The sequence below is a fragment of the Apostichopus japonicus genome, chromosome 16 (genome assembly GCF_037975245.1).
Source record: "Apostichopus japonicus isolate 1M-3 chromosome 16, ASM3797524v1, whole genome shotgun sequence".
Classification (NCBI taxonomy): domain Eukaryota; kingdom Metazoa; phylum Echinodermata; class Holothuroidea; order Aspidochirotida; family Stichopodidae; genus Apostichopus; species Apostichopus japonicus.
In genome coordinates this window covers 7,360,256-7,388,058 of record NC_092576.1, presented here as the reverse complement: position 1 = coordinate 7,388,058, position 27,803 = coordinate 7,360,256, and the positions used below count along the sequence as shown (strand labels likewise).

Below are 27,803 nucleotides of genomic sequence, written 5' to 3'. Positions count from 1 at the left end.
ATACCATTGTTATGTTTACCTGATATTTTGACTTATTTTTATTTGAGTATTTAGGCAAGTTTAGCATTCCTGTGTTCAATGTAGGCCTACTCATGCATGTAAGCTACAAAGTTGAGCCAGGCGCACTTGGGTAAGAGTCGTTAAGACCTTATTCAGCGTTATAGCGCTATAGTGTACTGTGCATACAGCTACTCGCGGTACCCACACGCTAGCGGCTACAGTTCTGTGTCATGTTCTGTATTATGTAAACGTGCGTTACTTTCGTGTGAGCCTTAGTGTAGTAGTACCAGGGAGTTGTTATGGAACAACTCCCTGGTAGTACGTACCACAACAGAAACTTGCTGTTACTTCGTCAAGTTCGTCTAAGCATAATTATTATCCGCCACGTAATTTGGACGATACATCATCAGTAACGAGGTAACGAGGTAAACAGTTGGAATAAGACACAGCATAATATGCTATAGCCGGAAACTAGTCTTGAAGACAGTTGCCAACTTCAGAACTGGCGTTAGGCATTGGCTAGGCTATACTGATGTATTTGCTAACACTATAGAGCAAGATATATAAGAACTAGAAGGCGAACTACCCAAAATAGTTGTGCCAGCATTGTATGGCGCGAGAGAGCGGAATATATTACGTACAAAAATATATTTGCTCTACTGGCTAAATACATTCATGGTTTACTTTAGATATACATTTTAGACATCTTTACATCTACATACACACATATATATTCTCTGAAAACTATATTCATTCACTTAAAATTTATAGTTTTTATATTGTCCAGGCGTTAAGAAAATATACCAGGTTTACATTCTCTTACAGTAAATATCCTTAAAAAAGATATAATCTCTAACACATTTTGTTTTCTATGCCAAGAGTAGGCCTATGTGTTTATTCTCTAAGAGCAAAAATCATATATTTTCTTACAATAAATATTCTGTATCAAGATATATTCTCTAACACATAAATGATATTTTACTATGCCAAGTATATGTCTTAAGAGAAAAAATATTTATATTCTCTAAAAATATATATTCTGTTAAAAAAAAAAATATATATATATATATATATTCTGTGTCATGCCCTATTTATAGTTTGCACCTGTTAGTAATTAAGTGTCCTTCATCCATAGATGGAGAGCTGGTCTGCCTATAAGGTCTCAGGGGTCACAATAGTCCGGCCACTGTGCGACATTCCTTTCTGTCTAAAATCGTAAAAAGCTGTCAAAGGTCATTTTTGAGATTTTCTCCCTCAGCTATTCCTGCAATTTTCACATTAGTTCAGTTGTTTGTAACAGTTTGTTTTAGCAGGTTGTTCACGGCAGTATCCCGTTTTGTGTATCGGTGGCAACACTGTTTTATTCGCCTACCAGCCTATCTTTTTGGGTTTTACAGTTTTTGTCCTGGCAAATTCATTGTTCGTAAGTAATTGATGTTTTGTTTATTCTCTAGAATGAGGGGAATTACCTGTAACTGAGGTGTCATCAATTGTTTTGAACGTTAACCACATGAAAGGATTATTTAATCACCTTATTTATGGGCAACTCAGTATGTACCATTAGAGCACAGTCACATGCTATGTGCTTGCTCACCGTTTAAATCACATGGGTATCAAGTCTTTGTTAGGTATCGGATCTAACAGTATACTTCATGTTCTAATTAAGTTACTTATTTATCCTTGTAGTTACTATCTTCCAGTTCATGGGTGTTATCGGATACTAGATCGTTATGTTAATCAGTTAGTTAATCTGAAGGTACATTTTGTAGTATTGCTATTAGAGGTAACCTACTTTATTCTCGTCTCTTTCATACTCAGTCATAGTTATGCTATATTCATCATACCCGACATTGTTTGCACGTCACTGTTCTGAGTACAATCATTATCGTATTTTGTTTAGTAATTAATCTCGTAAAGCTGTAGTTTTATTTTGAATCATTTATCTTGTTTCACAGTTTTACCACATACATATAAGTGGGGAAAATTCAAAAAGCTACATCTGTCTTTGTCTCATTTTTGGTTAGCTGGCTGTCTAACGAGCATATTCAACGCGAGTGAGGGCAGCACACTATGACAGAAAAATGTTTGTCTCTACATCCTATAAATCCTGTGACAGAAATGTTTATATATTCTTTAGAAAAAAGTTATATTCTGTGCAAAAATATATTAGTATTCTTTGTAAAAAAATAATAGATTCTCTAACAACAAAGTTATATTCTGTGAAGAAAAAAATCTGTAAGAAAAATGTATATGCTATACAAAATACGGAGCCCTGTATGTGCCAACTGAAGTGTTTTGTTGTTCAGTCACTTCAGTGACCAACTTTCGTTTGCTATCTTAAGTTCCATTGTCTAAACTTACGTTGTTGCAATCGGCGCTGATCAACAAATACGTGATGTAAAACTATAGTCTTTTCGCACGAAATTCAGCTTTCCACAATTCACGATCGTCAGCTGTTCTTATGAGCTGGTTGAAGTCCATCCCAGTCCAGGTTTTTATGTTGTCAATCCAGGTTTTAACCGGCCTGCCTCTCCTTCGTACCCCATCTGTGCCTCCTTGTAATGTAGTGTCAAGCTGTTCTTCTGTCTAATAAGATGACCAAACTACTGAAGTGTCCTTCTTATCACCACTGAAAGGAAGGGTTCCTGTTCTCCTATAAAACTTTCCATTATTTGCCATACTTGCTTGTTCGATGTGTGCGAACTGTAATGGATATAAAGAAGTCTCCGGATACAGTTCATTTCAAAGCATTTATTCGCTTCATCTCCGCAGTTTAAGTCTTCGTTTGTGATTGTGATGTTCCAATCCCTCCAGATGGGCTTCTGATACGCCATTGAAGATGTTGCAACTGCGATTCTGATCTTACTCTCTTGCACTGACTTTGCACCATCCGTGATTGTTGCCAGTTATATTTGAACTGAGCCACTCTTTCTAGTTCTTGACCTACAGTATGTACCGTTACTTCTTCGACGGAATCCATCTTCATGATCTTGCTCTTCACAGCATTGATTTCCGTGACAAGTTGCTTTGCACTTTCCTCTAGTCTTCTTGTAAGGGTGGTAAGTTCCACCGGTTGTCCCGCTATGAGGTCAATGTCATCTGTAAATCTTAGGTTGGTAATAGCTCTTACCCCAACACTCACTGTTCCCTCATACCCATCAAGAGTTTCTATCATGATATATTCAGGCAATATTGAACAATACTGGTGATAACAGAAATCCTTGCCGGACCCCAACTCGGGTGTGGAACCAGTCGCTGATTTCATCTCCCATTAAGACAGCACTCTTGGATGCTTGATACAGGGCCACGATCGCATTTACAATGCCCTCGCTATTCTTAAACTTCCGTAGTGTCTCACACAATCCATCTTGCCAGACCCGGTCAGAAGCTTTCTTGAAGTCGATAAAGTTATTGAAAAGTGATTTCTGGTCGGTACGGTATTTCTCATTCAGTAGCCTGAGATTAAAGATTTGCTCTACTGTGCTGCGTCCTTTCCCTAATCCTGCTTGTTCCTCTGCTACTATTCTTTCTGCTTGTGGCTGAAGTCTATTAGGAATCACTCGTAGGAGTATCTTGCTTGGGTGACTGATCAGGCTGATGGTTCGGTGGTTGCTACAATACTTAGGGTTACCTTTTTCATAGAGTGGAATAATGACTGATTTTGACCACGAAGATGGTCAAACTCCTGACGTCCATACTTCATTACAGTCTAGTATAGGCCCCAACTGTCCTATAAACCCCATTCTTCAGCATCTCCGTAGAAACATTTTCAATTCCTGGAGACTTCCTATCTTTGAGGTGTTTAATAGCTTCTTCCACCTCTGTATTAAGAATTGGTAGGTCTTCTTCTTGTTTAGCATTGCCATTCCCCTCCAGAAATCTAACAAGCTCTGATCTGCTGTCAGCTGAGAGTTGTAGAGCTTCTTACAGTATTCCGTCCATCTACTGCAGGATATTGACCTTCTTCCCGTGAGGATGTTGCCATTTTTGTCTTCTACCGCAGTTGTCCTGGATTTGTTTCTTCTAGTTAATCTTTTGGTTGCCTGGAGAGCTACTCCTGTGTTGTTGCAATTCATGTTGGTGTTGATGGTGCTGCACTGGTCTTGAATCCATTGGTCCTTGGCTTGTTTGGTCACCTTCGCTATCTCTTTATTGATCTTGTTGTAGCTAGCATTGTCGACATCAATTGCAATGCGTTTTTTTTTTTTAGCTCTCTGCGTCTATCACATGCATTTAAAACCTCATCTGTCATCCACTTCTGCTTCTTCTTTCTTGATCTTCCCAACACCTCTTCTGCAGTGTCAATGAAATGCTTATTGAGCTGGTTGTTGAAGCTCTCTTTATCTGTGTGAGCTACTGTTAATGGAGAAAATTTACCCCCTATCTTTGCCTGGAACCGAGAAGCAATGCTTGGGTCTTTAAGTTCATTGTCGGTGGTCTTTCTCTCTGCAGTCTTTTCAGCTTCACTGTCATGGATATCATCACCATGTCATGGTCACTTCCAATGTCTGCCCCAGTGTAGGTTCTTGTTTATGCCAAATTCATGCTTGATTGGAATCGTTTGCTGACCATAACATAATAAATCATATTATGGGCTTCCCTATCTAGATAGTGCCACGTAGTTTTCCGTGAGAGCTTTTGTGGGTAAAGAGTGTTTGTCAGGACGAGATCGTAAAAAAATGGTCAAATTCCGGCAGTACCTTACCAAGTAAGATAGGCATCTGTTCCAAACTTCGTATTCCAATCACCCATGACTATCCGAATGTCATTCTTGGGAGCTGCTTCCATGACTTCATGAAATCCTCGATAGAACCTGTTCATTTCCAGATCTGAGGCAGCAGTTGTAGGAGCATACACTTGGATAACCGTGATGTTGAATGGTTGTCCTGATAGCCTCAATGTAATAATACGGCTTGATATTGGTCTGCATTCAAGTACTGATTTTGCTACATCTTTGTGCACCAAGAAGCCAACACCTTTTTGATGTTATGATTCCTCCCCGCTGTACCATAGTGTGCGACCATCCCATGTGGTTGTCTCACCTATACATGTCCAGCTAACCTCTGATAGTCCAAGAATTGACCATCTATACCTCCTCATCTCATGTTCAATTTTGCTTAGAGCGTTTAGTGTTCTCACCACATTCCATGTGCCAAATGTAGGTTCTTTCCTAACAATTTTGAGTTTAGTTATGCTGCCATTTATAGTACCTGCTTCTTTCTCTCTCCCCCCCCCCCCATCTCCAAGTAGTAAATGTTTCGACTCCACCCTGGGAAGTAGAGGACGCGGTTGAGACTTACCTCTGCTTTGAACTGAAATGACCATTGACCCTATTTCGCACTTAAAAACTATTGCCCTAGAGTATGCCAGCTTGAGTCATTCCGTGTCAAATCACGGATGGCTGTTGCTGGACATTCCAAAAAATACCACCCTCATTGAATGATTAGGGCACCATGAAATAAACATATTCATTGACAATTTGTTTCATCCTCTGATCAAAAATCATAGTATTTTGCTGTCTTTTAAATTATCTCAAAGGTCCCTCCATTTGAAAGTTGTGTTATCACTTCACGCTTCGTTGACCTGTCAGAGACTCAGCATTAAAAACGCATCGAATTATATCAAGAACAAGATTATATTCAATACCTTTCGAAGAATATCAGCTGTACCTCATCGCCTGTACCTGTACCTGTAACTGTTCCTCAGCTGCACCTGTCTTACACAGACGTTTGTCATTGTAAGTAAAATAAAAAAATTATACATTTTTTATTAACAGAACTCCAGTGTAGGGAAGTATAACTACATTGTACAACATATGCCTGTACGGGACATTTTGAATAAAAATTTCTTTAAAGAAAAACTCCACTTTTGACCAACGTATATATATGAAATTATCATTTACTCGAACTTGTAATTATTTCCTTACGATTTCGTAGCCTTTTTCGCAATCCAGCATGAACTAAATAGAACTGATTGATGATTTATGTATATTTATATTTTTTATTTTATTTTTTGTGGTTTATTACCCTGTCTTTTATCAGGTTTTACTTTTACTGCTGTTGTTATTACTTTTAGGTTTTCTTAAGTTTGGTATTTTTATATTCCAGGTTTTGGTTCTTTTGTGCAGTCCTCTTGAGCATGTTTTACTTCTACTTTTACTGCTGTTGTTATTACTTTTAGGTTTTCTTATGTTTGGTAATTTTATATTCCAGGTTTTGGTTCTTTTGTACAGTGCTCTTGAGCATGTTTTACTTCTACTTTTATTGCTGTTGTTATTACTTTAAGGTTTTCTTAAGTTTGGTAATTTTATATTCAAGGTATTGGTTCTTTTGTACAGTGCTCTTGAGCATGTTTTATTTCATGATAACAGCACTTTAATATATGGTATTTATTATTTATTTTATTGATCGTAGACAGTGTGAAGTTAGAATCGTGGATAAATTAAAGAATAAGTCCTGGGAATCTTTCCCGATGACCAAAAACATCATTTCATCCATCATATTAAATTCAAGGTTGCTCGTTAAACATAAATAAGGCCAGAGCATTCATCCAAAAGAAGTTTTCTTTCCGTTCCGATTATCTCTATGTATTTATTGCGATATTCCTCGATAAGAATTGTTTTTTAGAAAGTCGTATTTGTTTCTTAAGAATTTTTAAAATTTTATCCGCAGATCAGGACTCTCTCTGCATTAATATAATTCTCCTAGAACTAATTAAGCACATATCAACATGGCCACCACAAAAACCACGTAAGATTCACTATTTTTTAATTTTCGTTTATAAAAAAGTAAAATTTGTTTATACTAGGCAATTATTCATGGTTGTATAGGAACATATTATTGATTATTTGTTTACTTTATATTCTCCTTTATACAAGCAACTGTATACTGACAATCTTTCATAAACCGGGCTGCTCGTTCCCAGATAACTGAAACGGGAGGAGGGGGGAGGTAAGCGTTCAGTGTCGAAGAAGGAGGGGTGATACATACCCCAAAGGGTAATGTAGGACATCACAGTGTCGTTGAATTGAGAAGGTAAAACACAAAACCATCTTAAATCGCCGATAAAATGTATCCTTTCTAGGATACTTTAGTAAGAAAATATTTTATTCGTTTGATTTTCCAATTTGTATCCTATTTTACTCCGTTTGCCATATGGGCCATGTATTTTCTTCACGTTAATGCGGGAGTGGGTTTTCTTCTAATAGGAAACTATTGTAAGTCGTGGATCCTATAATTGCCAGTATTCTAAATATTAGGCCTTGAACGTCTCATTTCTTATATCTTCAAGATTACTATGTCGATCGATTTGCCCTGGACATTTGCCAATGTGGTTCACGACTTTGAAAGTGCATGCATAAATAAATACCTTTTTTTTAAATACCATTCCGTACCGTTTGCGAGATCTAGGCTGTAGCTACTTCGCAGTCTATGAGCCGTTCATCAACATTCCTTCAATCAAAAATCACTCTAAATTCTTCGTTACCATGGATACAAGCTTCCAACCTTGACCTAACTTTTCACTTCTTGCCTTCCATACTCACTGCACACAGGGTACGCATAACGATACCACGATTCACTGGACAAGAAGGTGGTTACACGGTGTCGTTCGTGGACGTTCTAGACACAGGCCGTTTGGCTGTCGCTGGATATGACGATAAAAAAGGCAGCTTTATCGATCTGTTTATGTTACACTTTGATGTTGATTCTCCAGAAAAACCGTTATTAGTAACGTCAGAGCCCTATTACTCTAAGGAATTTACCAAGTTTTTCACACCATTGCGGTCTGTTTGTTTACTGGATGATCGTCTGTTTTTAACGTGTTGTAATGATACGATAGCATTGTACGATAGTAGTAATGGCGATCTGGTCAAGGAAGGGAAGTTTAATGGTGAAGCCACGTGTATGGCAACCAGAGATGGATTGGTGTATGTCGGTTTAAACTCCAAAGCGGTGATTGTCTTAGAATCGAGAGAATTGAGCATAAATAAGACAATCACCTTAACATTATTACAAGAAATAGAGTGTCCAAGGGATATAACAGTTAGTAATAATAAACTGTTTATCTGTACAAACTGTAGGAGAGCTTTAATGTATAATAATGAGGGAGAAATAGAACAGGAATACACGAACAAACAGAACAGCGGTGCAATGAGTATAACAGTCAGTGAAGAGAAATATTTACTATTTATATTATGGGCTGGTAGAGAAGTTGTTGTTTACTCTCTATCTAATGGTCATTCTTCCATATCTGGGGGTCATTCTTCCATCTCTGGGGGTCTTTCTTCCATCTCTGGGGGTCATACTTCCAACTCTGGGGGTCATATCTTGGCTTCTTTTAAAGTTCCTCATTATTCCTGGAGAATCAGGATCAGTAATAACATAAACAAATTGTTTTTGGTTACCTGGGGAACTGGAGAAGTATATGAATATCACACAGTAAGTACTTATACAGGATATATAGGCCTATGGTAAAAATTAGGACTTTTTATCACTTTTATTCAAGCAGTCCTTTTATTTCATTCAATGCAAGCAAGTAAGGGGAAGGCACTTTAGATGTTTCAAGTTCTGCTTTGCCAAATTTTAAGAAAAATAAGGACATTTTTTCCTTGGGATTTGCTGATTACATTTGGTAAGGTTGTCATGAAGTAATTTGTACTGCCAATGTAAAAGTAAAATTGGTTTTCCTTATTATTTTCTCAGTCTTAATTGCTTCAAATAGACAAAATTGTTACTGGTGAATGTGAAATTTTTATTAAGAACACAACTATTACTTGTTCATCTTAATGGTGGGAAAATAAGGGCAACATTTTATGAAAACTTTAGGCCATTTAATGCTTATTGCTCTTTGCAATTTAGAGCAACACACAAAATTTGGAAAATATTTTCCCCATTTCTGAGTTTACAATTTAAAAATTTGGTATTAGTGAATGCAAAATTCACAAGAATGCAATAAGTGAATTTCGAGAAAGCAATAAATGCTATTTTTGTGCGATTATTTCTATAATGAAAATCTAGGTCAAAAATTATATGAAAAGTGATGCAAAATGATATTGCATAGCGTAACAGCTCAGAATAAAAGGGTAGTTCCTTTATCATTAATTTTGGCTGTCAAATTCTGCTATTGTTAAGAACACAATAGGTGCAATATTTCTTTCAATGAGTTAAAAACAAGGAAAATTAAGAAGCAATATTTTTATCTTAATTTAGGCCAAAGTGATTAGTTTGGCACTATTGCACCTGTATATCAAATACTGCAGTGATGATACCTTGATTTGATGACAGTATTTAAGTCTTGATAAAATGGGTAGTTTATTTAGGTTCAAATTAGTCAAAAATACAGAAAAAGAAGGGCTAAAATGTGACCTTAGCCTTGTGATGTTATTTTCACATTGTCAACAGAGTAAACACTGCCAAATTCGCAAAGCCATTGAAATCATTTTCATTACTTTTGAGGAGAGAAAGATGTATCTAAGTACAGGCTTTACTTGAAAAGGGATTGCGTCGAGAAAAAAGAAAGTAATGTATAAATGCAGTGTATTCTTGTCAATTTTATAAAAGTAACGTTTATAGACATCACTTTGTGTAAGTGATGATACACAATATCCTGCTTAAATGTTACTTACCACCAACATCGCCCATCCGATACCCAGAATAGAAGATACTTTAAACAGTTCTACGTTCATGATCAATATCCCACATAAACATGGATCACAGTGAAGTGTTTAATTGGGAGAATATTAAGCCCAATCAATTTTAATTTTAAGTTGGTGGTATCATGAAGTAATCTACAAAAATCTGACATACAATTATATGCGTAGAAGCATGTACTGTAACTGTACAGTTTTAACAATCAATCCATACAATTGTCAGCTTTCATACTTTTAATTTATTCTGGAATAAATATAATATTGTTGTTAAAGGAACTCAGGTAAACCACAGTCACATTATCTACACCTTCATCATATTAAACTAAATCCCTCCCTTTGAATGTGCATCTGTCTCACTGCCTCAAATTTCTACATCTATTTGGTAGTCTCCTACCACCAATATATTTATTTGATTTTCCTTTTGTTGTCTCTTTGTTACAGAGTGACATCTTTACTTTTGAGAACTTCCTTGTACACTCAGAGTCATTGATTGAGAAAGATGACTGTCAGAAGCTAATTGACTACTTTAAGGTTCCAGCTAAGGAATCAAAGGGCATTATTGAAGGTGGTGCACCCTTTTCATCTCTTGTCCACCATCTCAGAGAGGCAGGAAAGGTTTATGTTGATGACATCAGCCATTTAATGACAGCGTGCTCTGACAAAGGTCTGAGTACTCTGGTGGCAGCGTTGACTGCCTACCAACAAGCTCAAGGTATATTTATATCAGACAGCTTAACAATTAAATATTTTATGAATTGCAAAACATGCCAATGCATTGCCCACAAAATAAGTAGACACCATTTGAGGTTGTATATACCATTGTATTATGTATTAAACCGTGGTTAATTGAATAAGGATCGTCCATCAATACCCTTTGATACAAGTAAAGAACTAAAGATATATGAGTTGACAAAAAAATTGAATAACCGCAATGGCCTGTTATAAAGTACTTCAAACCCAGAAAGAAAATCCAATCATTAGGTCCCCAGTTCGAGTCACTCCAAGATTAATGTATGTCGTCCAGGTACAGACTTGTTGACAATTGCCATTTCATAATCATGGACATTAAATATGAATCTAAGAGACTGACTTCGGTCAACTTGCGGCTTTGATGAGCAAATGAGGATTCTTTGCAAGTTCCTACTTGCTGGAGGATCTAAATTACATACATACAATTTGGATGTTCAGAAGTGTAATTATTCCACATTGCATGTTTCATTTAATGTCAAGGTCTTGCATTACAGACAAATCTTTGCATAAGTGTGTAAGTTATGGGATATACTCAATAGTTTGGTTTTAGATATGTTCAGACAAGACTGGTTACATTTTGAAATTTCCTTTCCTTTTGTAATTTAATTCCTTGATAGATTAGAGGATCATTTAAGAGGCTTGAACTTGTTCAATTGCTCAGATCTGGGCAATTGAACAAGTTCAAGCCCCTGCTTCGAAGCAGGGCCAAAATAAACACCAACACAAAATATAACATGGCTAAAGTTGGACCAAAATGTGAGTTCACTAAATTTGGTGCAAGTTTGTCACAATATTTTCCTGGAAGCTATAACCGCAAACATTATTGAGATACATTGAGTTGTGTTTATTTACATAACTAAATCTCTTGGGTGAAAGACAATCTTTAACGATGTTTGTATCCTATTTGTTTGTTTCAGATTCAAAGTTGACCACAAAAGAAAGAAAGGATCAACCAAAGGCATTAGAAGGCAAAACGCATGAATTCTCTCACAAACTAACTGAATCAGAAGATGAAAAACAACAGTTCACTGGAAGACTAAAGGCATCAGAGGAGGAAAGGAAAGAACTCACTGATAAACTACAAATATCAGAAGGGGAAAAGCATCAAATTACTGGAAGACTTCAAGCTGCAAAGGAAGAGAGACAAAAATTCAGTGATAAACTAACAGGAATAAAAAATGAGAGACAACAATTTATAAGACGACTAAATACAACAGAGGAGGAAAGACAGAAAGCTCCTGAAACATTAAAGACAACAGAGGAGGAAAGCCAACAATTGAAAGATGCATTGAATACAACTGAGAACAAACTGAAGACATTGAAGGATGAGAAGGAAGAAATCCTTCAGCAGCAGAAAGAGGTTAGACTTCACAAAGCATGTGATTATAGATAACTGATGACCAAGTTACCTGACTTGAGTCATGAGAAAGTTAGTCACTCTGGACAAGACAACTATCCTTCTGCTTGATCTAGTAGTGTACAGTGACTTTGTAACTTACCATTAGCAGACACAACATGTATTTTCAGGTATTAGGGAAAGTGATGTCCAACAGTAAAGATCAAATTATGAACATATTCATAGCTCTTTGTCTCAAGAATATAACACAAGCATGATATTTAGTTAAATTATTGTGAACATTTGATTTCCTCTGAGCCAGTCATTCTCCAATAGTCACACCCCCAAGTAAAGTTCAAAAAGTGATAATTTCAGCCTGCCTGAAAATAAGTGTGAAGGAATCAACTTGAATAAAGACTACTTCAGTGTTGGTATTAATTTTAATTTGTGACAATTAACCACTGGCAAGTGCATCCTTCTTGTCTCATTCACTGTGTTGTTTACATGACAGGAGTTGGAAGAGGCTAAATCAAGTCTGAGAGCTACAAAAGATGTACTTGTGAAGTTACAACTGGAGTATGCCAAAGAATCCATGGCTTTACAAGAGGTCCTAAAGCAGGCCAAGAGAGCCTCGAATCAGGAAGCATTGGTAAGTATGATATGAATACAGATTAGAGTGTATCTGTAGGCAGGATACCATCGGTAGCAAAAGAAGCGTGTGTTGTAAAGTTAGCAAAATATTGTGAAGAGAGCATTACTGTGTTGAATTTATGATCAAATGTTCCACTGCTAAAGGTGTTCCAAGGTAATATCTTTAGCTTGACAGAAATAGTTCTTAATTCAAGCTACATTGACTACAAGTAGTCTGACGTGAGTAATGAGTGCATTCACCTATGCTGAAATCGGTTGCTTCTATCAGCTAAAGACTGAATTGGTGTAACTTGACAGGTGACAGAGAGGAAACAGGTTCTTTTTTAATGTTTCAGTACAACAGATAAGATATCTTTCCTGTGTTGTTTATATTCAGGCTTTATCCGCTTCTGTTACGGGGGAAGAAACCCTACTTGGAGAGCGTGAAACCATAGACGTATCACAGGAATCAACTTTGGCAGGTAAAATCACAACGAAAAGATCATTGCTGCTGCCCTGTGGTAAATTTCCAGGCAGTATGTTTTCTTATGTAAGGGATGGGCAGGGGGTGGTGACTGGATTCAATTTAAGTAGTGTAGGATTGATTTTCAAACTATCACTTATGTTAAGATCTTAAAGTCAAGTGAGCTCTGCAGAGGTAAATAAATCAAGGATTATCATGAAAACAGGTGAAATCTTTTTGATTTCTTACCGAAGGCAGAAGGACTCTCTGTGATGATGGTGATCTCGTGTGTGTGTATGTGACACTTTCTCGTTAACCCACACAACGGCAAGTAAGCACCCCAAAAATTTAATTCACTCAGATTCCACAAAAAATATGTCATCTTCCGATGTTGAACTGACTGAAAAGAAACGTATTTTAATATTATATATTAATACATAGAGCACAATCTAAATATTCAATTGATAAATAAGAAAATGTGATCTTATCCATTATTTAATAATCGGTTATATCAATTGGTTTGTTGTCCTAAGTGGGATTCTTAACTATATTTTTCTGACTCTTCTTTACATTTCAGCTGATTACGGCAGATTAATGGTCAACGTTGCCGAAGATTTTACTCTAGACAGCACTCTGAAATTAGCAACTCTCTTTGGTCTACCACCAGCAGAAACTGATATGCTACGCCGCGTTTCTCTGATAGAGACGCCAGGAATCACTCTGATTAACTTCATGAAGACACGAAACATCATCAACATGTACGATATCACTAACCTACAAAAGGGTTTGGTTTATATTCAGCTAAACCAAACAAATGAATATCTCTTAGCGCCATATCAATCTAAAGTTGATCCCTTTCAGTTTGAAGAAAACCAATCACCACAACTACTTGACTGGCCTGGTAAGAATGAATAAACAAATAAAGTATAGTACAGTAAAAACTCTAGAAATGTGTGTGAGTCAGATGTTAATATTCGGGTAGTTTGTTGTTCTAAACTATTAATTATCATGGTGTTTGTATGGTGGAAGTAATTAAAAGTGGATCTTTTGACCAAATATTTCTTGCCATTTGGTCCCTTTCTTTATAATATAATATTGAAAAAGAATTAACGAATATTTCAAGGATCCATTTAAAACATTAAGTCACTACCAGACACGATCCTAGATTCGTTTTATACTCATGTTGTCTGCTGCCACTCGTCAAATTCTCTAACAACATAAAGCTTCTTTTAATTAGATAACTATTATAGTTTGTATTATGATTTCTTCAGTAATACGTCTTTCATTAATCAATTGCAAGGCTTTCGTATTGCTGAATAACTAGATTAATGGGGAAATTCATCCAGTATCACATCGAAAAATGCTATGCAAAATGGGCAAATTGCTATATAAGTGCAACGATGCATAGCAGTTTTAATACACAGGAACCATAGCACTTAAAGGAGACAAAACTCTGTGCAAAATTTGAGAACTAAATTATTCTCTGATTAGGGATGAATGTGGCTCAGTATGGCAGAGTTGGTTTTTAAACGTCAAAGCTTCATTTAATGGTGTTCGTGTTTCAATTATTCTATTTTTAGTTGCAAATGTCAAACTTGATTGTGATGATGAGTCAACTCCATCACAAGGTTCTGATGAAAGAGAGGAAGACCATGACCATAGTAAGGAGAGTTTGATGGAGAGAACAGAGAGAGAAGAACTACCAAAACAAAGAAAAGATTCACAAATACTTGAAATGAGGCACCATCATTCATACATTGAACACAGGATAAAGTATGAAGGTGGAACTATTAGCATCATGGGGGTACATCTGACTATTCCTGAAGGCTCTTTATCCTTTGATCGTGTAATAGCTGTTAAAGTGATCTATGATCCCACCATACCACTCCCTGGAAGTGCTCGTAGGAGCAGAATGACACCCCTGATAAAACTAGAGCCAGAAGGACTCGTCCTCAAGAAGCCAGCCCAGCTGACTATTCCTCACTCAGCTATTATCCCTGAGCCAGATCGACATGATGCTATTATCTTCACTGGTCTGAAAGATGAAGAACATTTACAAGAAGGTAAAGACGGTGACCAATAAGCACTTTAAATGCAATTGATGAATGTACCAGGAAAGGAACAATGAGTTATATGCTGAAAATCAGTTCGGTTGAATTCTAAATATATATTATTTAATACGCTCTTGATATTGAATGTATTTAAGTTTACCAATGATATATTTTGTGTAATATAACTTGTTATAGGTGAAACAACTTGGACTGAAGAGAAATCTATTGATTGGAGGCTCGACCTGGAGAAGATCAGTCTTGATATTAACATCCTGAGCTACGTCTTTGTTAATTTACTCAGCCAAGAAACAAAACAGAAGCATATATTCCGTATTGTTCCATTTATTGATGGGATACTTGATGCCAAAGATGATGTCTTAATAACTGTTTGTTTCTGTAAGGACAGTGATGAAGATTACAAGGTGAGAATAAACTCCTGTTACCATGGTGATATCTTTAGTAGCTTAGAGGTCACTTCTGTTTCATATTGTGATTTGTAAGTCGGATTGTAAGTCATCTTACTTTCGTAGTGACTGGCAAAGTATGAAGTGATTTGTTAAAGGCACATTTGTGTGACATAATTTATTGATTCATCGAATCACATTACAAAGAAAATTCGGTTACATTTGAAATGCAAATATTTAAATTTGACGTTGACATAAAACATGTCTCTGTTAAAAAGTGTTTGTGCTTAGATGAAACTGACAGTATCCTAATTGTCACAAAGGAAAAATGTTGATAGTCTTATAGGTAGCCGATGATGGTATTTTACTAACATTATTATTTATTTCTAATGTCAAAATTTCATTTTCTTACAAAATATGTGGTTCCCTCAAGAATATTCAGACGACCCAAATTTTGATCGTGGCTCATCAGTTGCTCAACAAGGATTTAGAGGGTGGGAGGATGTGCAGAAACAAGCAACATTGGTAATGTTAGCAAATTAAGGAAACATATATGATGTTACTTGTTATAGCAGTATTGATCACCCTGTACAGAGTGAAGGCACAACGAATTGTATAATGAACTCTCTACTCGTTTCTTTGCAATTTACATCTTCATGTTCCTATTTTTTTAGTTGCTGTTAGAGGACCACCATTCCAAACTATGTCTAGGAAACTATACAACATTTCCAATTACCCGGACATTGAATGACGGCAGAGACCACGTTTCTTACATTGATCTGATTATGTCATCACCCGATGATAGTTACCATCTGACGAAGGAAGAATCAACAAAGGTTTGTAATTACAAATGCTATTAAAGTTTGTCTTTTAACATACTTGTAGTTAAGGATTGGTTACCTGAAGTAGACCAAATTGTGTAGCAGTTAGAGTGTTGCCCTACAACTATGTGGTTTCTGTGGTCTTGCCAAATACTTCCTTCACCGTCGTTTTAGTTTGGAGATGATGAACAGGGATGTCTATAATTCACCTCCATTTGTATTTGAAGCAGTGTTCAGATATTGTGGCACTCTCTCAGTTCTTGGATTTCGATGTTCATTAAGTGGATGTCATGGGAGCAAGAATGATTGAGACAATTACATGCCTGCCTAGTAAATCTCTGACACTCATCAAACAAAGAATGATTGATATAAAGCCGCTGCTCATCCACAATGACATGAATATTCATGTCTCGAATATGTTTCTTTAGAGTTCCTATCCCTGGTAATAATCTAAACATAAATAATGTTATGGAATTCCTATTAACAATAAGAAGTATAATCTTCACCAGCTGCTCATGAAATGTAAGGATTTGTACATGATAACATGTCTTGGTTGCTTACCAGCGTTTCCTTAATTCTTATATCTTATATGTGGCACCGTTTACTTTGAATATTTAACAAGCATTCTCATCCTCAGAACATTGAATTTCAATATCTTTCATCTATTAGCATGTAGACATTGATCACCTCTGTGCTGCCAGTAGAGTCTGTCATCAGTTCAGACTTACAAGGGACAAAGATGGAGACACTGACATGGTTGATGTGAAGTTAAAAGTATCGCAGCATAAAATGAACCAAACAGCCCTTATCCTCCAGTCGAAGGTGAGTTATGTGTGTTGATTATCTTCCAGCTGTTTTTGTTCTCATTTGTCTCTTTATTACATTATATTAAGCGGCATCTTCTCCCATCTGCTCATTTCTTTATTTAGTCATGTCCTGTCTGTTGGAAGTCTTGTAGCTGTTTGCATGGTGATTAAATGATATCAATGCTGTAACTGGATTATAGTTATTAGTTGGCATGTTCTCTCATATTCCCTTTCTTTGTAATATTCATGGTGGATCATAATTGAATTTAATTGAATTATAGTAGTCTTTTATTTCTTTTGCTGTTGTTGCAGTCACTTCAGTGGTTCTGGTAGTCTTACGTTTCTTATTTTCATCCTGGTTTTCAACGTTTTCCGACTCTTCTTATTGCTTTGTAAATGCTGAGTAACTAAAAAATGCAGTGAATTGCTAAAAAAGTGATGTATGACCTGTCTGTTATTACATACACAGGTCAACATTTATTTGAAACTTTTTTTCTTTGGTATCTTGGGTACCAATTAGTGAATACTGCATAAATAATAGGTGTGTTGTCATCAGCATTCCTTTTTTATTCCTTGCCAGAGGCAAAAGGAATCTATGCAGTCACGCTTGTGCGTGTGTGTGTGTGTGTCTGACTGTATGTGACACTACCTTGTAAACACGATATCTCAAGTTGTTGAAATTTGATGAAGCTCATACATAGAATGTAGATCTCCCACGGGGTGTACATTTATTGCTAATGTCATGAATATTAATGATAGGCTGGGCTTAATATCAAATCCGCCAAACGTTAATATCTCTGCAACCGTACATCCGATTTTGTCCAAACTTGCTGTGATGGTTTAAGGTGGTGCATATGCTTGCACTATATAAAATTTGATCTAATTGATACTCATGAGTGGGCGGAGCTTAAACAATATTTTGACAAGTTTTCTTTTAAGCAAGGTAATATAAATCTCATACTTAGGTTTGCGCACTGTGAGAGTAAAACCCTTAATTTTGGTTGAGGTAAAATATAATTTAAAATTGTTCTCATTCAGACAAGGTTTAAATCCAAAATCAAGGTATCACAAGTCATTGACTTTCTTGTTTCTTTTGGATTTGACACATTAAACATGTGTTGTTCCATGTCTGTTACACCCCTATTTTACTACCTTAAGTTCCTTCTTTAAACCTAATCATTTACAGGGTGTGATACATAGCCTGCATAATTGTATGTTAAACATTCTTACATTTAAATTTTCATTAGTCAAGTCATTATTGTAATTGTTTTCTCCTTCAGGTGAAAGACATTCTCTTATCTCCAGAAAGCCAGGAGATTCTGCAACCAGGTGAGTTTTTAATGTGGAAGTGAAACAAATGGGTGGACTTAGCTAGTTTAAGAAGTCCACCCTGACCAGCATCTAAGTGAAGTTAGAAGAAGAAAAATGAATGCTTAATATCCTAGACATACACCAGGTAAGTGTGTATTAGTGGAGATGAAGAAATAAGCACACGTAGAGTACATGGACCCAGGTGAGTGTCTAAGTAGAGGTGAAAAGGTAATAGCATCTGGTTTTAGCATAAACACAACTGAGTGTTACTTATATCAACTTAGTTTATTGGGAAACATTTCACTAACATAAACGTTTTTGATGGAAAGACATATAATCATGCTGCTGAACCCAAAAGATTTCTAAGTCCTATTTGTACACATCCATTTTTAATTAGTATGCTCGTTTCCTACTTTGAGGCTCAAACCAACTTCGAAAGTGAAGCTGTATATAAGACTAGAATTTATGCACAAGGTCTTAAAGTTGAAAAGTTGCACGCATGTTGTGGACGGTATACTGAAGCAATTTATAGTGTGCACCCACCAGAGGTTGACTTGCATACCAAAGTTCTCTATGCTGGTTGCATGTTTCTTTTGGGCCAGTTGTGTACTTGTGCATGTTAGCTGTGAACATTACTCATTGTTCAAACCTGGCACTCAATTAGCATATGTGTGATTCAGGTGCTCTACTTTCTGCATGTAATATCTATTCTTTGCTATATTTTTTCGAATGTGATGCGGATGTTATGTCCTCACTTTCAGGCTTACGCAAATATGAACAGTTGAGAGGGGACATTGCAAAGCTTCTGGATAAAGAACATTGTGAAAAGCTAGGCATGTTGTTTCCACTCGAGCCAGCAGAAAATGATAAAATTCAGAGAGCAGCAGAATCTGGAAAGATGCTGATGAAAATATTGGATGAAAGAGAGCTCATCATGCCAAAGAGAATGATCAGACTGTATGAAGGATTGAAAGCTATTCACTTTAATAAGGTGGCAAGACTGGTGCTGGAGTACATCGACACATCACAGGAGAAGAATGTCAAGGAAGAGGAAGGAGAAGAAGATGACAAGAGAATGGTTTGTGCTTTGTGAAAGCTTTGCAAAAAACACTTTGAGCTTGACGCTAAACACTTTGCATAACATTAATATCTTAGAATGGTTGAGTACTGTATTCTCTATTCTGTATGACAGCAAGAAGTATCCTTCTTGCTGTCATACAAGTCCCAAACATAAAAATGAATTACTTCTCCATTACTAAAAAGCCTTCCTTTTACTGGTTGTAAAAGAAACAGCATTTAACTGATTATTTCTACTTACATAAACTTACGTTGTAGAGATCAAGTGTACAGGAAGTCTGTGTAGAATATTCACTGAAGCCAAATCAAATGCAGTAATTAGTTTTCTATCTTCATGAAAGTATGATCAAAAATATGAATTTGTAATATTTGTAACATTGTTTCAGGTAAAACTTCCAGAGAAACAGGTCGTTATCTCAAAAAGGGAATCAAAATTGTCAGTAAATTTCAAAATTTTGAAAGAAGAGGGATACAAGAGGCTGGATATCCAAAGAGCCTTGAAATTGTCCCATGGGAAACTGGACTTGGGAAGACGGGTATTGCTGCTTGCTAAGGAAGAGCATGGTAAAGATTACCTATGTATTCAGCTACAAGGTTTTTCTTTTATATTTTTTCCTGATATAATTAAACTCAGTCTTATGTGACATTCTAGGACAACATTTCAAGCCCTTGCTCTTCAGTGCTCATGGAAGAAAAGGATTTTGCATTATATTTTGTAGGAAAATTCTTCATTAATAGCTACATATAAGGAATATGATCTAGATACCCTTAATAAACCTAATTCTTGTTACTGTCATTAAAATATGTTCTCCTATATCTATTTATCTTTAAGCAGGTCAACATTTCATGGCTTATGTTCAATGTCGAAAATAAACATTTATTTTGATTCTTAATTATTTTGTTTCTACAAGTAGAAAGTAAAATCAGTTTGTGTTAAAGATGCTAGTTTTCATATTGTGTATTGACACAGTTTATTGCATTACCAATTTTTCTATCAAAGATACAAAATACTTTGCTTTCACTGGAAATATATGACTTTTCTCCTGCAGAGAGACTTCCTTTGTTCCCAGGATCCAATGTTTATAAAGAACAATACTTTGATCAGCATGGAGGAGAGATGTTTATCGCAGGTGTTTGCCTGCTTGTACCAGCTGGTGCACTACACACTGGAAGGATCGTTAGTCTGTGGGTTTCTACTGACCCTGCCATTAAAGGACCTATCTCAAACAAGAGTCTAAGATTGAACCCTTTTGTGAAATTTGGTCCAGAAAGCCTTACCTTACACAAGCCAGTCACCTTAATTATTCCACACTGTGCTTTTACCCCAGCTGACCAGATGGGTCTAGATGTGTACTCTGGTGTATTACAAATAGGTGTGTTTCTGTTTCTTTTGCATTGTCTTTTATTAGTCCATTGATCATTATATTTAGTCATTTTACTTTTGCATTTCAACAAAAAGATGTATATATGCGTGCACATTTTTATGTTACCCTATGCGATTGTAAACACGATGAGCCCAAAGTGCATAATGGTGTAACTTGGCACTAAGTACAAGGTTCGATATTAAATGAGTAAAAAAAAATCCTCCTTTTCTGGAGAGGTCAAATTCTGAAGCATTTGTTAACACAATGACTTAAGAAAGTGTCCATGAATTTCATATGTATTATGTAGATCCACCAGTGTTTCAAACAATTTGAAAGTTTTATGCTTATCAAAAATGTCATATGAGGTAACCATAGGTCAAAGCCTGAAAACCTAAACCTGCATAACTGCAAATTAATGTTGGAATGAAAGTCCCACATGGTATGTGAAACCACCTGAGTACAAGAACACTGTAATTGGCAAGAAAAATCACTAAATTGCATTCTGGCTGTCTGGTTCTGTTTAATGTAGAATAATTGGCTCAAGAGGTAGATATTGTCCTCACAAATATTTTTTTTATTCCTTGCCTGAAGAGAAAGGAATCTATGCGATAGTGTTGGCATGTGTATGTGTGCATGTGACACTTGCTTGTAAACACCGTAGCTCAAAAATTTCATTTCGGTTGAACATCACACTTGGTTTGTGGATTGTTCTTATTGAGTAGGCCTTCAAGAACCTTATACTTTTCTGTTAGGATCAAAGGTTATTTGAGGTCAAAAGATGTCACAATTTGAACACCTTGTGAACACGGTAATTCAAAAAGTACATCTTTGTGTACCTTTACACGCAATATTTAGTTCTAGCTTGGTAAGTGCAAGAACGTTTTTTTTTTGGTAGAGATCAAAGGTCACATGAGGTGAAGAAGTGTCAAAGTGTAATCCTTGTAAGCTTGCTAACGCCAAAATGAAAGCTAGAGTAAATCTGTGAGTTCTGAGATGTTAGGAATTTTTTTGATGAGCATAGTTCGGTAAATTTCAGCTCAGTTTAGTGAATGGGCCCAAAATAACAGTAATCCTTAGTGATCTACAACAAAAGTCATCCAGGAAATGAAATCTGCTTCAAATAGTTGATACTCTTGTTTTGGGTGCTTTCAACACACCCAAATGGTCATTTATCAGTTTCACTCTCGAGCTTCAAATGGGTCAACAGGTTATCTCAAATGGTGAGTTGATTAGGCAGTAAGTTGTGAAAATATTTCACAGTGTATAAACAATGTCATGTAATTCTCATTCACTACTAACAATTATTAAACTGAAAATCAAAATAAAAGAAAACTGTTAGCAAACTGCTTATCCACTAAAGAGCCCGTGTAAGAGAATGTGTAAAAGTAAGTTGGCCTGACGTTTCGATCATAGCAGGATCTTCTTCAGAGGCTAAAACAAGTAACAGTAACAGAAGGAACAAATACACGCACAGACTACAGACAGGTTAATGAGCAGGATGAACACAAAGAGATAGATGTAAGAAGATTAGTAGACAAGGGATGGAGAGAAGAAAGAAAGGGTTCCTTATTAAACTGATGAACCAGTGACTTAATTGGTTGACGTCCAATAGTGGTAATGCATATTAGGGATGGAAATATCTGATCTGTTGTGGTTCACACTTGATTCTTGAACAAATTTAACTCTTGCTCCACATTAGTCAGATGTGTAGACTGTTGAGCAATTTAAACGACAAGGAATCAGAAAACCAGTGGGCTTTCTTCTTATTTAAGGAACCCTACTCTTCTCAGTAGTACATTGACCCCAAACTTTTCAAATATACCAACTTAAGGGAGAAATAAACAAGATTATTACGGAAAAAACTATTCAAGTTATGGCAAGCTGTAAGGAGCAACAAAAAATATTATCAGGCGACCTTACAGCCACACATAGAGTTAGAAACAAAATATCACATTCTTTTGATATTCTATGTTTGTGGTGCTGTATTTTCTACCACCAGACTGTTCCTTTGATACCATCTATGTTTAGGTTTTGGAGTTCTAATTTTCACCATGACATAAACATTTACCGCTAGCAAATTATTTTTTAAATTTCCTTCAGAAAAAATTATCAAATGGAGCCAAGAAAGGAAACACTTCAGCTGCTCTATGAATAGTCAGCACTTTGCAGTTGAAGCTGAGAAACCTGGTCTCATTGGTCTTCACGTCCCTTTCATTCCCAAGATGTTGAAGCGTGTCTGTGTCTTACCGATTGTAAATAGAGTTTCTGAATCGGGGGATACATTGACAATTCATCTTTGGTTTCATAATGATGACTCACTGGAACATAAAGTAAGAAGTAGATTTTGTCAGCTCAAGTGGTATTGCAAATTATGTAATGAATTCCAATTGTCTGTCTTAATTCAAACGTAACTGATGTCAAAGTTTACTTGGAATGATAAAGTTTCAACTTGATATCCTTCAGGCACAAACCTCTCTGCAAGTCAAATTGTGATCATATAGTCAAGGGAAGGGTCATGTGAGATTAGCTGTCTGTGGTCATTGATGGTTGAAAATAAACTTTGTTGTAAAACACACTGACCAGATGTCCTATAATAAAAATTGAATGTTCATTATTTTCTTGTGTGTGGTCATTCTGACAACAATTGTTGTAACATATGCATTTGTTTATATGAGTTTATATTCAGAACATATATCACGAGACTATGAATGGTCTTTGATAATCCATCTAGCAGACAATCAATGTATAATTGTATGATAATAATAATGACAGCTCCCTGATTTCAGTTTATATTCCCCTCATTAAGTGGGGATTCAGTTACAAGCTTGTGGATGTACAATAGAACTCAGACAGAGTTTAATAACACATAACTTGGTCCAGTTAATCAACCAGATAAGAGATTGGACACAAAATCTGGACAAAGAGTTAGATAATATTGCACTCCATGTATCAGATATTATAGTAGCTGCTTGTTTTAACAAATAATGGCAACACCAATTAATAATGAGAGGGTCATACCAGGGAGCTGTTATTGCTGTCTGCATACATGGGACAACTAAGCAGTGCATGCAATGATGGTAATATTTAAATAATCATTTATTATAATGTAATATTGTTTCATTTCTATTTTAACAGAGCCTTATCAATGAAGAAATCTATCAGCAGCAGGGATCCATAATTCATGATCCTGTGTCTGTTGTACTCAATTTTATGGCTTCAACTTTACGTGTTAGCACTAACTTCAGTACCTCACAGTGTAACCCAAGAAAAGTGGTAAGTAATGTTTGTCAAATATTCTTATTTATTTTGATTATTGGCAACATGTAAATCAAGCAGGTAATTCCTGTACCGCAGGTAATTTGCATTGTTGGAAGAATAATTGTATACATATGTTCAGTGGTATGTAATAGTGCTAGCATATGTAAACTAATGTTTATATCATTCATTAATTAAAAATAAACATTTCCTATGTTATATTGAAACTGTTTCTTTCTCAATTTCTACTGATGCTCACTGAGAGTATTAGAGAGAGAGAGTATTAGAGTTTAGATCAAGTGCCCTGCCCAAGGTCACAGATTAAAAATCCGTGCAGGACTGGAACCTGTAATCCTTAAATTGTCAGCACATTAACTTTAACCACATCACTATCAACTTAAATGCTTTAAAGTGTAAAGTTCTATACATTCATAATTAAACACCCTCTGATTCTTCTCCCCACAGGATGTTGCCATGGAAACCTTATGGTTAAAGAACAGACACAAGGTAGAATTCCATCTTCAGAATAAAGGGATCAACGATACTGTCAATCTGGTAATAGAAGCAAGATATGGGATGTTTTCGAAGAATCTTTTCAAGCTTAGTATTCAATTGCAGGTAACTTGATTTTGACTTCATGTAACAGAACTAAAGATCTGAATATGAGGAGTTGAACAATTTACTTTGGATTTACCTTAGCTACTACAACTCCTTTTATATTTAACGTGTTTGATGATTGTTTACCCTTTTAACATTCTCGGAGAAAGTCATTTTTGGTTGTTACGCCGAAGGCATAGTAACCTGGTCGTGCTGGCGTCTATGTGTGGATGTGATGGGCTAGCTTGTAAACATGATATCTCGGTAGGTAGATGCCCAATGATGTGTAGATGTAGATGTGCCCTATTGTTTCACATCTCATGCATATTAATGAGTGGGCAGGCCTTAACATAAAAATGTTAATATGGCAATATGTCTTCAACGGTATGTCTGATTTAGTTCATAATTGGTTTGGTGTTGTAAAGTACACAGTGGGTACATGTTAATTTTGTAACAACAATTTTGACCTCAATATTATTGATGAGTGGGTGGGGCTTAATGGGAAATCATCGTTAACTAATTGTAAATATGATATCTCAAGAAACACAAGTTGAATTAATGTCAAACTTGGTAGGTAGATGCGCAATGGTGTGTAGATGTTCTAGATTCTCATTTTATGAATATTGATGAGTAGGCAGGGCCAAGTTAGGTGCATGCTGGTATGGTGATGTTAAGGCACATGGGCATATTTTCATGACGTCTCCAATTTTGTGTCATCAATATTCATCAAATTGCAAAAAAAAAATGGCTTTTAAACACATGCCAAGAACCCAATTGATTTTCATCCTTGACATATCAGGTCTGCCACACTACGTTCATACAATTAACCGTGTTGGTTTATGTGTTTATCATGCATTTTAATCAGTGAACATGAATTCTTAATCAGATATCTCTGAATAAAAAGTATGTTTAACTAGCTTTACACATGTACTTGGATAATACAATGTTAGTATACAGATATATGCTTATGAGATCATAAAGTTTGACCTCATTAATATTCTTGTTTGTATCTGTTTTTATAATAAATCTTAACATGATAAATCATTCCTGGTACCTTCATTTATGTGTTGCCGCATTTAATAGTCAGTAGGCAATCTTCTTCAGTTGGATGTGCACAAGTTCATGAATATTAACATGTATGGCTTACCACACTATGTGTATGTTGAGGCATTTTCTGGTTTCGTTTCTATTGAAATCTCTACTCTATGGGTCTTAATTGATTTTCATTGTAAAGGTTTGAAGTGTAATTAGCAATGCCAGTAAAAATCTTATGACTAGCCGTCTTCATGTCACAAATGTACAGAAAATATACTGTATAGGCAGTAAGTCGTAATTAGCATTAAATTTATTAGTTAAACCGCTTTTGGAGGTGAATATGCACAAACTAGTTTTCTAGGAGAATCATATAAAGATTTCCTCTCTGTTTCCTCTTCACAGATTGACAAGTTACGACACAATGACCAAATCACATTTCCATTCCAGCTCATTCTACCTGAATGTGAGTAATTAATTATTTTAGCATGATAATGCAGCTAAAGATTTGTTATTACCATATTCTACTCACTACCAGGTTTTGAAAATCGAAAATGTTCTTTAATATCCAGTATTGCAATTAGCTGATAGTTATAGTCCACCAGTTGACATGACAACTGTAGCCGGGACTCCTCCATGCAAATTAAGATTAGGTGTGCACATCTCATATGTAAGGAATTGTAGGCAGTATGTAAATGTTGATGTATGAAAAGTAAGATTACATTCACCCATCTTATGTAAGGATTGTTATCCTAAATTGTGTAAAGTATTGGTGTTTGCTTAGGTGTTAAACATTAGTTGTGACACCAAAGAAACCCACTTAAAGTACATATAATGTATTCATGTCTCATTGCAGTGGAAAACAAAACTTCAATCACCTGCATGAAAAGGGCATTCTGAGAGTTACCGCAGATTGTATTTTAGTCTCATTGCAAACGCTGAGCTTTTTTGCCCCTGGGTGTAAGAAACACATCACTGTTGTCTCACATTTCTGGATATTCATTGCATAAAGCAGGATTAATTAATTTTATGTTGAGTAATGTATTTAAAATACTTACAATTTCCTTTCTTTGAACCCTACAGCCATCATCAAATCTTTTGATCAGCTAAAGCGTAACTTATCAGAACACCTTGATGTAGACCAATCTACCATGCTGGCAAATATTATCCAACTTCCTCAGGAAGAAATTACTGATATCAAAAAGCACAAAACACCAGGAAATCTTTTGATGGAGAAACTGACCAAAAATGCATTGATTTCTCCCTCAAACATCGCAAACTTGGAAAATGCCTTAACAGAACAAGGAAATGAAGAATGTGCAAAACTTGTCAGAGATTTTAGATGGAAAAATCCTGTAGTTCAAGCAACAAAGTGCCCAGAATAATACCTGAAATAATATTGTGGGTTATTGTAGGCAAGTAACGATGTTAACATATCACAAGCGGTGATGTAACCAGGAATTTGTTCACTTGAGAGGGGGAGAGGAAGTCAGCTAGTCTTTCTGTATTCACTGTTCATTACAGTCGGAGCTTATACAAACAGGAATATGTGCTTAATTGCACCTGTAGGAGTTTCGTATATACATTACTCTTCTTCCCCTCTAACATGGTTATGTATGTAAATACTTTATGTGACTATATACTCTATTCTTACCTTTGATAAGAAAACAATTACAAGTAACCTATGCATTCATGTGTATTTGCGTGTGTGCAGTGTTTACCACATCAGTCTATTACAAGCCGACTGATATTCATATTTATTTACATGTTAATAATTTTCACCAACGAAATCTTAAGAATTCTATTGTTTACAGCCAATGTCTTACACTGAAATACTGACCCACTTGATGAGGAAATTCAGGTATCTATTTCAGCTGGATAGTTTGGAACATCAGTAACTCCCTTCATTAGTTATTTCTAGGGCCGAACAATTAAACCGTGAGGACTTACTATATTAAAAGTCCTAAAAGCTTTACACACACAATCCGTTTGTGATTAATTAAAAACCCCTCATCAAATCCTTTTGAGCAACAACTACCAATTCCACCAACATATGTAATCCGTTCTTCCTATTCTTTGTTTCTTAATCCACTTATTGTTTACTGATGGTACTCGATACTTATTCCATCAGTGCCCCTCGTACTTATCTAGCGTCATACTTTCATTGTATTGTATTTTGTACTTTTCATTCCAGTGCCAAGTATTGCTCACAGAGGTCCTAGGAGGACCAAACATTCCAATATACTTTCTAATAGAG

General features: G+C 35.9%; 1 protein-coding gene across 5 annotated transcripts; it reads left to right on the top strand.

The window, feature by feature from the left end:
• The first annotated feature begins 42 nt into the window (after positions 1-42).
• Positions 43-27,803, top strand: LOC139983087 (uncharacterized). 5 transcript variants are annotated; one of them, XM_071996432.1, is made up of 23 exons: positions 43-425; positions 1,301-1,423; positions 5,539-5,737; positions 6,672-6,749; positions 7,553-8,438; positions 10,091-10,361; positions 11,317-11,759; positions 12,247-12,384; positions 12,763-12,847; positions 13,406-13,729; positions 14,409-14,891; positions 15,075-15,301; positions 15,958-16,119; positions 16,774-16,926; positions 18,191-18,239; positions 18,983-19,299; positions 19,685-19,862; positions 20,348-20,671; positions 22,763-22,992; positions 23,798-23,935; positions 24,383-24,535; positions 25,952-26,012; positions 26,630-27,803. In XM_071996432.1, exons 4-23 carry the CDS (start codon positions 6,730-6,732, stop codon positions 26,929-26,931), a joined length of 4,944 nt encoding a protein of 1,647 aa, XP_071852533.1. In that variant the 5' UTR covers positions 43-425; positions 1,301-1,423; positions 5,539-5,737; positions 6,672-6,729; the 3' UTR covers positions 26,932-27,803. The 5 variants fall into 5 exon arrangements, with proteins under 5 accessions (XP_071852533.1, XP_071852534.1, XP_071852532.1 ...); XM_071996433.1 differs by lacking the exon at positions 1,301-1,423; XM_071996430.1 differs by lacking the exon at positions 43-425 and having other exon boundaries at positions 1,063-1,423.